Genomic DNA, 14,734 nt, shown 5'->3' with positions numbered 1-14,734 from the left:
GCAGCTCTCCATCTGCCCGATGCCTTCTAGAATCTGGGCCTCCCCTCTTGGTCCCCTTTTGGCCTGTTTCTGAGGCTACTTGGCCTTTACGGGTCCAAGAGGCTCCTATGAACTGGAGCAGGTATGATGGAACCACAGGTCCCAGCTCCGCCACTTCCCCCACCTCTCTGAGCCTCAGTCTCCCCATTTATAAAATAAGGGCTCCCTCCCCTGCCTACCTTGCAAGGAATATGCAGGAACTGAAAGAGTTTGTGGAGCTGGGAAGTACTGGGAAGTGATATTGTTTCTCTGGCCAGGCCCAGAATTGAGTGGCTCCAAGCTTGTGCCTGCTGACTCTGGTGGGAAGTGAGAACCTTGCAATTTGGGGAGCACCTCCTAACAATTGGGTGACTGATTTGTTCATTCATTCATACTAAAATTAACATTTTATGGGGGGGCTGCCTTGTGCCAGACTATGTGCTGTACACGTTGGTGGCAGGATGAAAGAAAGACGTGGTCCTAGACCCCAAGGAACTTATGGTCTAGTCAGGCAGGAAGGGACAGAACAGAGGGCCAAATGCTGGGGCAGCACTGGGCATGGGGCTTTGGAGGCCGAGGAGGGCCCTGCACCACACCCCCCACCAACCGTGGTCAGCAAGACCTCCCAGGCAGAGGATGGCTGCACACTCCCCAACTGATGGTGCTTGGAGGTTGTTCTGGTTTGCTAATGCTGCTGGAATGCAAAACACCAGAGATGGATTGGCATTTGTAAAAGGGGGTTTATTTGGTTACACAGTTACAGTCTTAAGGCCATAAAGTGTCCATCAACAAAGGGCACCTTCACTGGAGAAAGGCTGTTGGCATCCAGAAAACCTCTGTTATCTGGGAAGGCACGTGGCTGGAGTCTGCTTGCTTCCATGTTGCATTTCAAAATGGTGTTCTCCAAAATGTCTGCATCAGCTTCCAATGGCCGTCTTCAAAACGTCTGTCTCAGCTCCAGCTTGCTATGAGCTCCTTCTGTCTGAGCTTTTATAGGGTTCCAGTGAACCAATCAAGGCCCAAGCTGAATGGGTGGGACCACACCTCCATGGAAATTATCCAATCAGAGTTATCACCCACAGATGGGTGGGTCATATCTCCATGGTCACTGAACCAATAGGTTCCAACCCAATCCACACTAATACGCCTGCCCCCACAAGAATGCATTAAAGAATATAGCTTTTTCTGGGGTACATGATATATACAAACCGGCACAGAGGTCAACGTCAGGGACTAGAAGAGCGCAGAGCAGTAAGAGTCCCAGAGCTGCCAAGGCTGTCTCCCACCCATTCCCCCTGCCCTTGATGCCAGGGACCCCTCTCTGCTGGGGCCACAGGGGCCCAGAGGGGCTGGTTCTCACCCCCCACCCAGTGGATGGCTGTGTGCACCTCCATGTTGGTTCGCCTTCCTGGCCCACCCCATGGCCCCCAGCAGCCCTGGCCCTGGCCCTGCTGTGGATGCAGCTCATCTCCAGTGAGAACACAGACCCCTCCCCCTCAGAGACCTCTAGGCTCAATCCCTGTGGTTGCCAGCACCCCCACCATTGGGAGAAGAGAGGACAAGGTGGTTATAGGAAAACGGGAGAGGGTGGCGTGAGACAGAAGTAGGAGAGAAGGCAAAAATAGATCCGTCTCACTGTTTGTTCTTCCCTGAGCCTTGGAATCATCTCCCACATGCTCCAAAAACATTTCTTCCTCCCTCCAGGCACTTCCAAAGTGTCCTACAGGCGCAGCTCTTCTCCTCCTTGTCAGACCTGGGAGAGGTGAGGCCCCCAGAGGTGAAGGGGCTGACCCAGGAGCCCCTGCGTGACTCTGTGATAGGGCAATTCAAGTCCTCCCCCCATCCACAGGCCTCACTCTTCATCTCTGCAAAGCCAGTTCCCACCAGAGGCTGTCAGCAACTGGCCTCGTGGTTAAAGCCAGGTCAGAAGCTGCAGGGAGAAGAAGTCTTGTTTGAAGAAGTAAAAGATTCATTTTGGCCAAGGCTTGCAAACTCAATGCCTGCAGGGGGCTGGTGGGGGAACCCCTACAGGAGTGCAGTAGGGACCAGAAAGAACTACAGACATTTTGGAGCAAGAGCCCCGTCCAAGGCCAGGAGCAAGTGCTTGGCCCAACCAGCCGATATCACCAAGGAAACAGGCCCAATGTTTAATGAGAAGCTAGAAATGAAGAATTTTATGTGGCCACAAAGCTAAATTTTAAATAAACACTGTGCAGGCCAAACAAAATATATCTCTGGATTAGATTCAGCTCATGGGCCTCTGTTCTATCTCCTCTGATTAGATAGTAACTTCATGCAAACTGCAGAATCAAGAGCACCATTGGGAGGGGTGAGCTCACCTGTGTCGTGCACACATGTGTGTTTGTGTGTGTGTGGATGGAGGCAACTGTCGCTATTTTGAGCCAGTGAGTACTGGGAATTTCGGAGCCTCTTCTATGTGGAACACAAAGTCCGTTTTAAAGGTCTAGGTATATACAAGACAATTTACACACATGTGAAATGAAGGTATAAATATATATATTTTTTAATCATTGTTTTCTTGTTTCTCTCCTCACTCTTTCCACTCCTGTGCCCCCCAGAAATGGAAGAGGAAAGGATCTTTCATCCAGCACGCGTTCAGTGGCCTCTGCCTGGAGATGCAGCCCACCCAGCTGGTGACGAAGAAGTGCCAGGCCGATGCCCCGGCCCAGCAGTGGCAGCTGCTGCCACACACATGATGGTAGCTCGGGGCCTCCTGTACCTTTTGCATGAGACTTTGGGACTGGAAGGGGGTTAGGGTGGGGGAGTGTAAAGCGGGCCGTTTCCATCTCCTCACATTCCTGCCAGAATCATCAGCAAACACCCCTGCCATGACACACATTTCTCCAAAGCTTGAATTGGGGAGGGCATGGGGGACACATCCCCATGCCTGCTCTGCCACCCCAGCTGTGGCATGGGAGCGGAGATGGTCAGGATGCTGAGCTGCTGTTGCAGGGGCAGAGACTGGGCAGGTGTCCCCTGCCCTCTGCCCTCTCCCTTGCCCTTCCTTGGGGCCCAGTGGTGATTTGTGGGCCCTCCCCTTGTTGGCTGGGAGAACGAGGACAAAAGTCTACCTGGGGTCCCAGCTGGGCCATGCGGCCTGCCTGTGGTAATGGGGGTGGGAGGAGAAAGTGGGCAGCTGAAGGCTGGGAAGAAGCGGGGAGAGGGGCAGCCTGCAGAGGCAGGCAGAGAACAGAAAGCGGAGGAGACGCAGTGACCACATCGGCAAGATGCCAGGCCCAGCTTGGCTGGGGGAGGGATGGGGTCCTCGGGACAAAGGATGGGTAACCTGTGGAAGAACACGGTCAGAGGAGCAGCAGAGCATCGAAAGAGCAAGGTCTCTTCCCCACGAGGTAGTTTCTCCTCTACTTTGCTACTGAGGGTCTGAGCCCGATTCTGTGCCTCCAGTTCTGCTGCTGTGAGTCCCCAGAGTCTTGGCAAGAAGGCTGCAGAGGGCTTTTAGGAGACACAGTTTATTAAACAGACCCCACTTCTGTTTGGCCATGTGCTAGGCCGAGGCCCCTGCCCCTGGCCTGGAAGGCCAGCTGGTGCCTGTCCCACCTGCCTTGGCCCCTGTGAGGCTCCCGTGAGGACAGGCAGCCACCTCGCACCACAGACCAGCCCCCGCGTCGTTCTTATTTTTCGACCCCTGCCTGCTCAAAGGTCTTTGCCTCTGTAAATATAGCATCACGGTGGTGGGGCGGCCAGTAAAAATGGGATCTCCTTTCTGGAGGGAGAACATCACCTAAGTCATTAGAGGGGCCTCCAGGGTAAACCTAGTCCTCATTGCCCTCCCCGCTCTAGGAGAGAGTCCCCTTGAAGGGTCAGCTATGGCCGTGGGCCAGGAGGCTGGCTGGTAGCTTGTCTTTGTGTAGAGGACCCCCAGGGCCTTCTCACGTCCACTGGGCCTCTTTTCCCAATACCCTATGACCTTGTCTTGAAACTGCTTCTGCTCTGTCCCTTTCCCCTTTCCCCCTCCCACTGCCCACAGACTCAGGCTGTGTGATCTTGGGTAAAAACAATGCTGGTACCAAGGCCTCCGGGGGTCCCCCACCCCCACCCCAAAGCAAACCAGCCTGGGATGGACACATCTAGCCCCAGGAGCTCCCAGTCTTTCATTGACCAGCAATCCACAGACCCCAAGGAAGTTCGTGGACTCCAGAGGGTCCAGGAATCTCCTAAAATTGTCCCCCCAAATATTGCCTGTGTGTGCATGAGTGCATTTTCCTGGAGAGAAGTTCTGTGGCGTTCCTCAGCTTCTTAAAGAAGTCCCTGATCCCCAGGGGACGTTCCGTAATGTTCTGGATTGGAGCCACCATCTACCTATGCTGTGAGCCCAAACCACCTTCTTCCTCTCCCTCCACGTGGTCGTTGGGGCTGGAGCAGCACCCACCCTGGAGTGCTTTCCTCACCTCCCGACTCACCAGCATCCTCCCAGCAGTGCCCCTGCACCCACCGCCCGCCCCGGGCTTGCCAGTGTGGGGTCCGCTCCCTCATGCCCACTTCTCCTGTCCTTCATTGTGAGGTTTTCTCCATCTCCATCTCCACTGTTACGTGTCTACCTCGGCGGGCAGCCTCACAGGCCTCGGGTCCCCCTGTCTGCTTGGGAAATCTCCTGCCACAGCTTAAGATGGAACTGGACAGGGATGAAGGTGAACTGAAAGGCCTGGGCCTGGAGGACACGGGCTCCTCTAGTTACGTGGAGGAGGACTGTGCCTGGGGATCCTTTGGAGGGTCTCTGCCTCATGTCGGTGGGCTCAGGCAGGCTCTGCTGTGGGGACTCAGCCCTATTCTGTTCTGCTTTTCCTCCTCTTGACCAAAGCATGTGCCACTAGCTGTCCTCGAGGACCTTGTCTTTATGGAACACACCCCTGGAATAAAACCACTTCTCACACACTCACGTGCACCGGCGCCTTCCTTTCGGACTCCAGAGCCGAGCCCTGCAGAACTACCCTCCCCTGCTGGGAAGGGACAGTGAGACCTCCTTTCTGTAAAAGTGAAACTGAACATGTTCAAGTCTTACCTGCTCCTGTCCCTGATGTCTTCTTGCTCCTCAGCCTACATGCCCTGTGGGTCCCCAGGGACGCCTGGGCAATGGTCTGGCTGCTCTGGAGGAAGCCAGCAGGTGGCCCTGCCACCAGGGCAGGCCTGGGGCCAGGGCTCAGGAGCCAGCCTGTGTCCGACTGGGCCAAGGCTCCTATTGCTTCATCACAGCACCCTACTTAGGCTTAGGAACGGGAAACAAAGGGGCTTCATCGCTCTACCACCACCCTGGCCTTCAGCCATCCCTCTCTCCTTTCCTGGGAGCCCACCCTGGCCCCTCTGAGCTGCCGCTCGCCCCTCCTGCAGGTGGGCCCCGCTATGTGTCACACAGGAAGGCAGTGGTAAAATTCATGGGGGACAATCTTCTTGGGGAAAAACAGCAACATAATTCCAGAAAGAGTCCTACCAGCCCAGCCTTGCTTGATCTGGTAGCAGATGTTCTGCCTAATGTTTCTATGGAAACCAATGGAAAACCCTTACCATTTCTGTGATCAGAAGCTGAACCTACTCAAGTAAAAATAAATGCTGTTTCCATGCACAAACGAACTACTGTCCACAGGCCAGGGATGACTAAGCCTTTCCTGAACCCAGCTTTCCCACCCCCACCCCCACCTTATCTTAGAGCTGCTCATCCCGGATTCCCCAGAACTTCTGACCTCCAGGCCGGAGGCACCTGAAGCAAAGCCGTGCCTCGTGGCAGTTCTGAACACACAGCTTGGCTATTGAGTCCAGCTTGGTTTGGGCTGAAGAGGGAAGTTACTGCAGAAGGCCCTGGCTGGAGTCACTTCTTCTGTCCATCCGTCCTCCTCAGGGAGCACAGCCCTCTGCCCATTGCCTTCTTGAGCCTCCCTCCTGATCAGGCTGGACCAGCTTTCCACTTTCCATCTCTTTTCACTCCCAGCCTTGAAGGACTCTGGTGCTGGCTTCTCCTGGGTCATTTTCTCATTTTTGCTCATCTCCAAACCTCCTTCTCCAGAGGCTCATTTTCTTTCCCACCCCCCCTTTTCCCAGGTCTAAGGCTGTTAGCCTTCAGCCACCCCCTGGAGGAATCACAGAAGCCCTTGCACTGGCCATTAACCATCCACGGGCCTTACACAGTGCAGCCCAAGGTGGGGCGAGAGGGGTGACAGCACTGGGCCAACCTGTTTGCCCAACAGGGAGGGGCTCCTGGAACCCCAGATTTCTGTGTCTTGGCTTCAATTTCCACAAAGGCTTTCCCCCTGATCCTTCAGCAGGGGTCTCCCCATTTGCTGTTGAAGGAAATAACCCAGGCAACATCACTATCCTCTCCAGGGTCCGGCACCCCAAGATGCAGCAGGGAATGTTTTCCAACACGGGATGGGGAATATGGCCTCCTGGAGAATGAGAAAGGAGAGCTGTGACCAAGTTCATCACGTCTGCAGTTTAATTACTGACAGTGTTCTCAACATGTGTTTGGTATTTCTGGGTGTCCCCTGTGATGGTGTGAGTTGGCCTCATCCAGGAGGGAGGGGCACCCAGGCAAAGATGTTCTCATCTTTAAAGGTCCTCACTGCCAGGGACATTGCTACCTCGGGGTGGAGGGGACTGCTCGCTGGCCTGGTAGCGGATCGAGGCTCCAGAGCCATCTGAGGACAACCCTCTCCTGTTGAGCTTTACTCCGTGAAGTGCAGGGAAGGGTGCACTAGGAGGGTGGATTCTAGAAACCCAATGAGCTGAGTCCATCCCTGCCTTGCCTCTAGCTAGCCATGTGACCTTGAATTAGTTATTTCACCTCTCAGCCTTGGTTTCCTCATCTGTAAAATGTGGGTTCTCACAGCCCTAGAGGGTTTTGCAAGAGCCAGTTTATATAATGACTGCAACACATCTAGCCCTTTCTAGATGCTTAGTGATGTGTATTAGTACTATTATCATTAACATTTTCTCAGTGTCTGCTGTGTTTGGGGCACTTTGCTAAGGATGCTGACACAAATGTAAGTAAGACAGAAATGGGCCCCTGTCCTCAAGGAATTTACACTCCAAGAGGGGAGATGGGAAAATAAAGAGACAACCACAATACCACCTGATAAAAGCTACAGGGGAGGGCAGAGACTATGGGAGAGACACGAGGGATCTCCTACTGTGACCTGGGGATCGGAAGATGCTGCTTCCGGGCAGGACGGCTTGATTGACACTGGGCAACGCCTGCCTCAGGCTGGATAATGGGTAGTTCAGTGAGGTTGGGGGAAGTCAGCTGGCTGGCAGCTGAGCGGGGACCTTGCTGGATGTCCCCAGTCTTTTACCCAGTGCACACAGCATCCTGGTGACATAGACTAGTTGGTAACCTCAGAGGAATTCTAGGAGGTTATGGAGGCTACTTAAACCCAAACAGAAATGCCCTCTGCTTTTTGAGCAAGGGACCATTTCTCCAGGGCTGAGTTTTCTCCATTTGGGGACGGCAAAAGAAAGGGTGGGACAAGATGGCCCGGGAAATTTGAAGGTTTTTGCCTGGAGAGAATGAATAAAAATGCTCAAGAGGTGTTCCAGGAAGGACTTTTTTGACGGGACAATGGCTGGGCCTTTTTCTCCTCCCTCCTTGCTCTCCAGTTACCTCTGTCCCCTCAAGTGTTCACCAAGCTTGCCTTTCAATAATTTGTCTTTCAAATAAGTGTTTCTCAAGGTATGGTCAGAAACCTGCCCAGAACCACGTGAGGGGCTAGTAAACACATATGTCCTGGGCTCCACCCCAGACTTGCCAACTCGGGATTTCTGGATGTGTAAGGAGGACTTCAGATGATACGTATGCACACTTAAGTCTGCAGCCCTCCAAACCAGGAGGGGAAACTGAGTTGGGGGGAGACCAGGCTCTGGATTGAGTGCACCTCCACTCCACCCCAACCCACCATGCGAATTTGCCAAGGAGAAAGAAGGCTTCCCCTGTGCTCCTTACCGTGTGTCCACTGGGAGCCAGACGAATGCGGGAATCAGATCTAGGAGCCAGAGGTCCAAGCCAGAAGTGGTGCCCAAGGAGGACTGAGGTGGTGAAATGCTCCCAGCTAGGAGACCCCCAGGCCTGGCAGGAGACTCAGTCTGGGGTTCTGGGTCCAGAATAAGGAGGTAAGAGTCTCTGGAGGTGGTTGCTAAAGGGCCACTCCAATCGGGCCTCTGCCTGAGCCTCCCCAATTGTCTGAGTCAGGGGGTGGCTCCCAGCATGGCAGGTGGCTTGTTACTGTCCAAAAAAGGTGGGTGGGCCGTGGGTCCCACAGTTGTCTTGGGCAGCTGCAGAGCTCCATGTTCCCCTGCTCACGAGGGCACCTCACCCCAGGGTGACCTCGTGGTCCAGAAACTTGTTCCCCACAGGGGTGGGGGACAGTTACGGTCCCAGTGAGCAGTGAGTGCAGCCTGGGGGCAGCAGGTGGAGCAGCAGCATCACACTGGGGACCCTGGCCTGGGTGTGCTGTGTAACCTTGGCCTATCTCGTGACCACTCTGTGAGCGTGTACTGCCTCTGTCAGGTGGAGGGCAGATGGATGCTGGGAAGGGGAGAAGGCCCTGGGCAGCAGTTTGAGCTCCTGGGGATGCACCTTAGGGAGAATGCAGACTCCCAGACCTGCAGCAGCAGCAGCCCATACATCTTCAAGCCAAGGAGGGTGTGAGCACCTCCCTCGCAAAGGGCATGGAACAGGCTCCTGGAGGTGCCCTGTAAACACTGATGGTCAAGGCAGTCGTGGCCTGACACCAGTTGGCCAGGCCAGCCCTGCTCCCACTCCTCCCTTCCTCACCAGACTAGCCCACCAACCTGGTCTGCACTCTCTGTTTTCTCTTGTTTGTGCTTTTGCTGTCCCTTTTGCCCCCTGCCTTGTTATCTCCATGGGTCCAAATGCTACCCATCTGTCCAGAGAAATACTGCCTCCTCCAGGAAGCCCTCCCTGATCTCTCGCCTGTTGGAAAATCATCTTTCTGGCCTCTTTCTTCAGCATTTTGAATGCTCCCCTGCAGCTGCTATGATCACCTGCCTCCTTATGCCATACTGTGCACTAGTCTTCTCTGGTGTTTGTCTTTGCTTTCCTGTTAGACAGTAAGCAACTTGGTAAGGGAAATTGTTTGCTGCAGCTTTTTACTTTCCAAAGCCACTGCACAGAGACTAGCATTTAGACATATAGTAATGTTTGCTTCCTGAATGAATGAATGAAAAGATAAAGCATTCTAGCTTTTTTTTTTTTTTTTAAAATGATAAAGCAGTCTGGAGTACATTGCAAACAGAAAACACTCAATATGTATTTATTGAATTGGTTGGTTTTTCCTATTATTTCTCCTTAAAACATTAGTATCTCTGCAACCTCAGCTTCCTATTTATTCATTGTCTCTAAGCTCTCAGTAACAATGCCTTGGCGATGCTGAGGGCTGACACAGGTTGAGCAGTTCCTGGGCACCCAGAATCTTGAAAAGGCTGGCGTATACATTCTCTCGTTTGGTCCCCACCACCACCCGATAAGGTAGGTTCTGGTGTACTCAGTCATGCATGTGGGAGTGGAGGCCCAGTCAGGGCAGGAAACTTGCCCAAGGACAAACAGCCAGGTTTAAACTCAGTCCCACAGGATTATAGGTCAGGGGTTCTCCGTGTGTGGTCCACAGATCGGCAGCATCAGCTTCACCTAGAATTTCTTAGAAATGCATGTTCTCAGGCCTCACCCCAGACCTACTGAATCAGAGTCTGAGGGTGGGGGCCCAGCCATCTGGGTGTAACAAGCCCCTCAGGGGACTCTGATGCACACTCAAGTGTGAGCACCACTTGTTTGGTGACAGAGAACTGTTTCTGCTCTGATTTGCTAGGAGGAGGCAGGGAGGAGAGCCGGTGTGTTCCGGTCCTGACTGGGGTTCAGGGGTCACGACTTGGCCCAGAAGTCTCAGAGAACCGAGGCTGTGTACTTCAGACCTTGCCCTGCTCAGCAAGCAGCTGCCACAGAGCTGGGGCCACGATGGATCTCTCCGGGATGGAGGGTGGGTGGGCACAGGGCTGGGCCGAGCACGGCCGCTGAGCTAGATGCCACGTGCTGACACTGTGTTGTGTGATTTATGAGTGTCTTGCTCAACACCAGCCACATGTGGCTGACTTCATTATAGAAGAGCTTCCCCACCAGAACATTCATTAATCAAAGAATGAGGGCTGCTTCTCCCAGCCTGCAGGATGGCGTACATTTTATATGTGTTGCCAGGCAAAGCCCTCTCTATGAATCATCCAGCTGATGGCAATCAGAGCCAGCACTATTACCTATTGACCAGACATTGAGCCAAAGGCCTCCCACATTTTAACTCCTTTAATTCTTACAGGTAGGTATCTCCAACATCACCCCACTTACGAATTAGGAGACTGAAGCACAGAGAGGTGAACACACAGGATGACCCAGCTAGTAGGAGTCAGAGTCAGGGCTTGAAATATGAAGTCTGCCCCCGGGTCCACACTCTTCACTGCCCTTTCTTGCCTTTCACGTATTCGTTCTTATCCTCAGACCGCTCCTGCATGTTTGCATTATCGCCATGTTGCAGTTTAGGAGACTGAGGCTCCCTCCAAAGCTCTCAGTCTTACTCCAAAGCCTCAGATCTATCCCCCACATCCCACATCCTTTCATGGCTGATCTCAGAACCAGGGGTGGTTCTACTATCATCCTTATACAGATGTGGATTCAGGCTCCCGGAGGCTGATGGGCCCAAAGTCATACAGCAGGAAATTAGAACACCAGGGCTCAGGAGGCTCTGAAAACACCATGTTCCGTGACACAACAGGCAATTGCCAACGGCTGTGCCCAGCGTCAGACATCTTCTCTGGAGCTGGGGAGGATGAGACCCCCACTCCTGCCCCTGAATGATCTGGCCCCGTGGGCACACCCGCTGCCACCTCACATTAAATTTACTACATCATCCGCTCTCCCCCTCCACCCTGATTGGGGCTATTGTTTCCCAAATGACTTCCTGTTCTGCATTATTTCTCCTTACTCACTAGTTTTGGGTTTGTTCAAGTGAAATCTCATTTTGCAGACCTCTGTAGTCTGCCCCTGTGGCTTCCTTGCCTTGAAGTGGGGACTTGACGGTGCTTATTGGAGTCCCAGTGGGTTCGCCCACAGTTTTCACCAGGCACCTGGGTCCCTGCATGCTCATCAAGAAGCTGGGCTTATTTTAATTTGTTGTAGCCAAATGCCCCGGCCCCCAGTTATTTCTTGGCTGCCTTATGTGCAACCATGAGGGTGAAATGGAGAGAGTTCTGGCCTCGTACATAGGAAGAGAATAATTGTCCCAAGTTTGGCCCAGCCATTTATGAGCCGTGCAACCCTCACTTAGGCTTCCTGAGCCTTGGTATCCTCAACTGAAAAATGGGGGTGATTTGGGGGAAGATCAAGTGGGAAAATGTATGTGGTTGGGCCTTGTAATCTGGAAGCATGTGCCGTGGTCCAGGCACTGTTAGGGGGGGTTTCTTCTCTCACACTGCAGCAGGCCAGAGCTGCTAGATCCCAAAGCTTTGGGTTTTCCAGCTGTTCAGGGCTTTCTCCAGACATCAGGACAAGGCCTTGCAGTGCAGACATGGTGTCCCAGGGAGGTGGGACCCAAACAGGAAAAGAAGAGATGGGGAGTCCTGCCATCCACTTTCCTCCTGAGCTGGAGATTGCTGGTCTGGCTATGAAACTTTTTTTGTGCCTCTTACTTTTTACCTTTGAGAGCAAAGGAAAGTAAATTCAACATGGGGCTTGATGTTTCAACAAAGCTTTGAAAATCTTCAGAATACTGGAGAGGGTCAGGATGGGGGTCTTCAAGCAGCGCTGCCCCTCTCTTGTCTGCATCTCCTGCCTGAAAGGGATTCAAGCCCACCGTGCCTGCCCCATCTTGGAAAAGAGGAGCTGGGGACTGCGAATACAGCCCTAGGCCAGCGTCTAGTCTGTCTGTGGCGGCCACGCAGGACACAGCTGTGCCACTCTCAGAAAGCCTGAGGGAAGACAAAGCCACGCTGTTGAAAAGAACCCACAGATAATTATCAACTACACTGAGAAAGCTGTGGGTGGGAAGCTCCTTCCGAGCCCAGGACTCATTTTGCCAGGCAGAGAAGAAAGAGCTGAGGCTGTTTGAAGCCTGGCTGTTTCTTAGTTGCTGTGCAACCTGCAGCAGGTGACAACCTTTCTGAACCTTGGTTTCCTCACTGGTAAGATGGGTAATTACAGCTGCTTGTTAGGGACGCTGTGAGATTCGAATGAGATGAAGTTTGTGAATGTGCTGGAGTGAATAAAGAAAAGGGGGCATGGTGCCCAAACATGTGCCCAAGCCCTTGGAGGTGAGGAAGTCTCGGTCTTGTTCACACCTGGGCCACCAGGGCTTGGCACAGAGCATTTGTTAATGAAAAAATAAAGGAAGTATGAGTGTGGCTCTGTGTTTGGCAAAATGGACCTGTCGGGGAAGGCCTTGACTCCCACCCAGCCCCACTGATGGTCCAGGGCCCCCAGGACTCTAAAAGAGCGCAGGTGTTCAAGGTAGGTGCCTGTGGGCTTGTAAACTTTGAAGGCAGAGGAATACGGGCAGGGATGAATCTGAGAGCTGGACAGATGGGTGCAATTCACAGGCAAGAATGCCAGGAGCCTCCCTGAGATTCCCCACCCCCATCCCTAGCCCCTGCGTGAGGGGCCCTCCTGAGGGTTCCCTGAGGCCCATACTCCCCTGTTCTTCCTTGAATTGGGGTTGTATTGGAATTGCCTGTCCTTCCCTGCACTCCCACTAGGTTGCAAACTACTTGAAGGCAAAGACTTGCCCACAGCAACTAGCAGAGTGCCAGACATCTGGTAAGTGCTCAATAAGTGTTTGTTGAATGAATTAACAAGTGAAGATGAGAACAATAAAACTACTGTTCTCTCAGTTTTGAGAGTTGCTGGTCTTGAGGGGCAGGTTAGTTTGCTCTCAGCTTTCTCTTCTAATTTGGCTGTTGATTTTGTTTTTCATGGAATCAGGTGAGGTTTGACCCAGTGACAATTCCTTTTCATCAGGCACTGGAGTTCCAGCATTTGCAAGTTAATGCCAAATCAGCGCCTGATTAAACAGACAATGAATGTGGGAACAAGGATTATATAGCAGAGATGATACAGCAAATACAAACAGGGATGCACCCACCTTGTTAGAAAACTGCCTTACATACTAATGAGTTAATAAAAAGGCTAAGGCAGTGGAAACTGCAGCTTTGGAATTATCTAAGGTTTTAGTTTAAACTGGCAGCAAAGAGATCCCAAAGAAGGTTTTTCTGTGGTCAGAGCAATTGTCTTCTTTGAAGCTCTTGCTCGTAGCCATCTTGTGGCTCACAATATAGGAGTCTCTACTTTATTTGCATACAAATTGCAAAGCATCTACAAAGTCTTTACTCAAACAAATTTTAAGTAAAATGTTATTGCTTCCCTGAAAGCTGTAATTCCTTGGTTTTTCTCTTCAATATTCTTCTCACTTAGCAACCACTTGCATCGACCCACATTTTCTACCCCAGAAAGTACAGTAGAGTGGAAGGAACCCAAAGGAAGGGGAAGCAAAGGGAGTGGGTGGTGCGAGTGATCGAACACACTTTTCAGGGTACCCAAAACCTGACCTGCCTCCTTTACCTGGGAAATGCTCCTTCCCCTGAGGTTTGAATAGGAGCTTTCATTTTCTTACAGTTGTATTCATTATCTATTGCTGTGTAACAAATCACCCCACAACTTATTGGCTGAAAAACACTAACATATATTATGGCCCCGTTTATGTGGGTCGGGAATCCAGGAGTGGCTTTGCTAGATAGTTCTGGCTCAGGGTCTCTCATGAGACTGCAATCAGGGGTCAGCCAGAGCTGCAGCCTCCCAAGGCTCCACCAGGGCTAGAGAATCTGCTTCCAAGTTCACTCACCTGGCTTCTGGCAGGCTCAGATGTCCCCTTCCAAGGTTACTTGCATGGGCTTCTCCTTAGGGCGGCTGCCGCACAGCCTGAAATCTGGCTTCCCCCAGAGGGAGCAAACCAAGAGAGTGAGTGAGGACCCCCCAGGTTGGAAGCCACTGTCTTTTTATGACTTAACCCTGGAAGTGAAATCCCATCACTTCTGCTGTATTCTGTTCATTGGTAAGAGTCAGTAAGTCCAGTCATCACCTAAGTGTAAGGGTTTACACAGGACATGACTTTCAAGAGGGGGTCGTTGGGAGCCATCTATTGGTGGCTGCCTACCACACAGACCCTGCCTCTTTTTTTTAGGTCAGGTGACCCAAACTGGGTCCATCAGAATATTTCCTTGGCTTCTGTTTTCATTTGACCCTGAGACTCACCTTGCTCTGGCCATTCTTGTAGTTTGAGTATGCAAGATAATCAATTTCGCACCCTCTCTTTTGTTACCTAAGCTTGTTCAAGGTTTCTGCAATCTGTAATAAGAGAATAAAGACAAACTGACTGACTGATCCAGCGTCACACTGGAGGCAGGGAGAGCCTCCAGGGGACCACTGCAGTAATCTAGGCAAGGTCTGGTGGCGGCCTGAATTAAGACACTGGGGATCATGGTTAGGGTCCAGACAGGAAAGAACTGAAGGCAGGCCAGAGCTGCTAGATCCCAAAGCTTTGGGTTTTCCAGCTGCGCAGGGCTTTCTCCAGACATTAGGACAAGGCCTTGCAGTGCAGACATGGTGTCCCAGGGAGGGGGGACCCAAACAGGAAAAGAA

At 52.3% G+C, this 14,734-nt stretch overlaps 1 protein-coding gene across 1 annotated transcript in view; it reads left to right on the top strand.

The window, feature by feature from the left end:
* GALNT16 (polypeptide N-acetylgalactosaminyltransferase 16) overlaps positions 1-4,936 on the top strand; it is a 108,340-nt gene extending 103,404 nt beyond the window's left edge. The window contains exon 16 of the mRNA XM_037832452.1: positions 2,598-4,936. Coding sequence (XP_037688380.1) covers positions 2,598-2,735 — 138 coding nt within the window. The 3' untranslated portion in view covers positions 2,736-4,936. The remainder of the gene's footprint in view (positions 1-2,597) is intronic.
* Positions 4,937-14,734: the final 9,798 nt, after the last annotated feature.

Source organism: Choloepus didactylus, chromosome 4, assembly GCF_015220235.1.
Source record: "Choloepus didactylus isolate mChoDid1 chromosome 4, mChoDid1.pri, whole genome shotgun sequence".
Classification (NCBI taxonomy): domain Eukaryota; kingdom Metazoa; phylum Chordata; class Mammalia; order Pilosa; family Megalonychidae; genus Choloepus; species Choloepus didactylus.
This window is presented reverse-complemented; position numbering and strand designations above follow the sequence as displayed.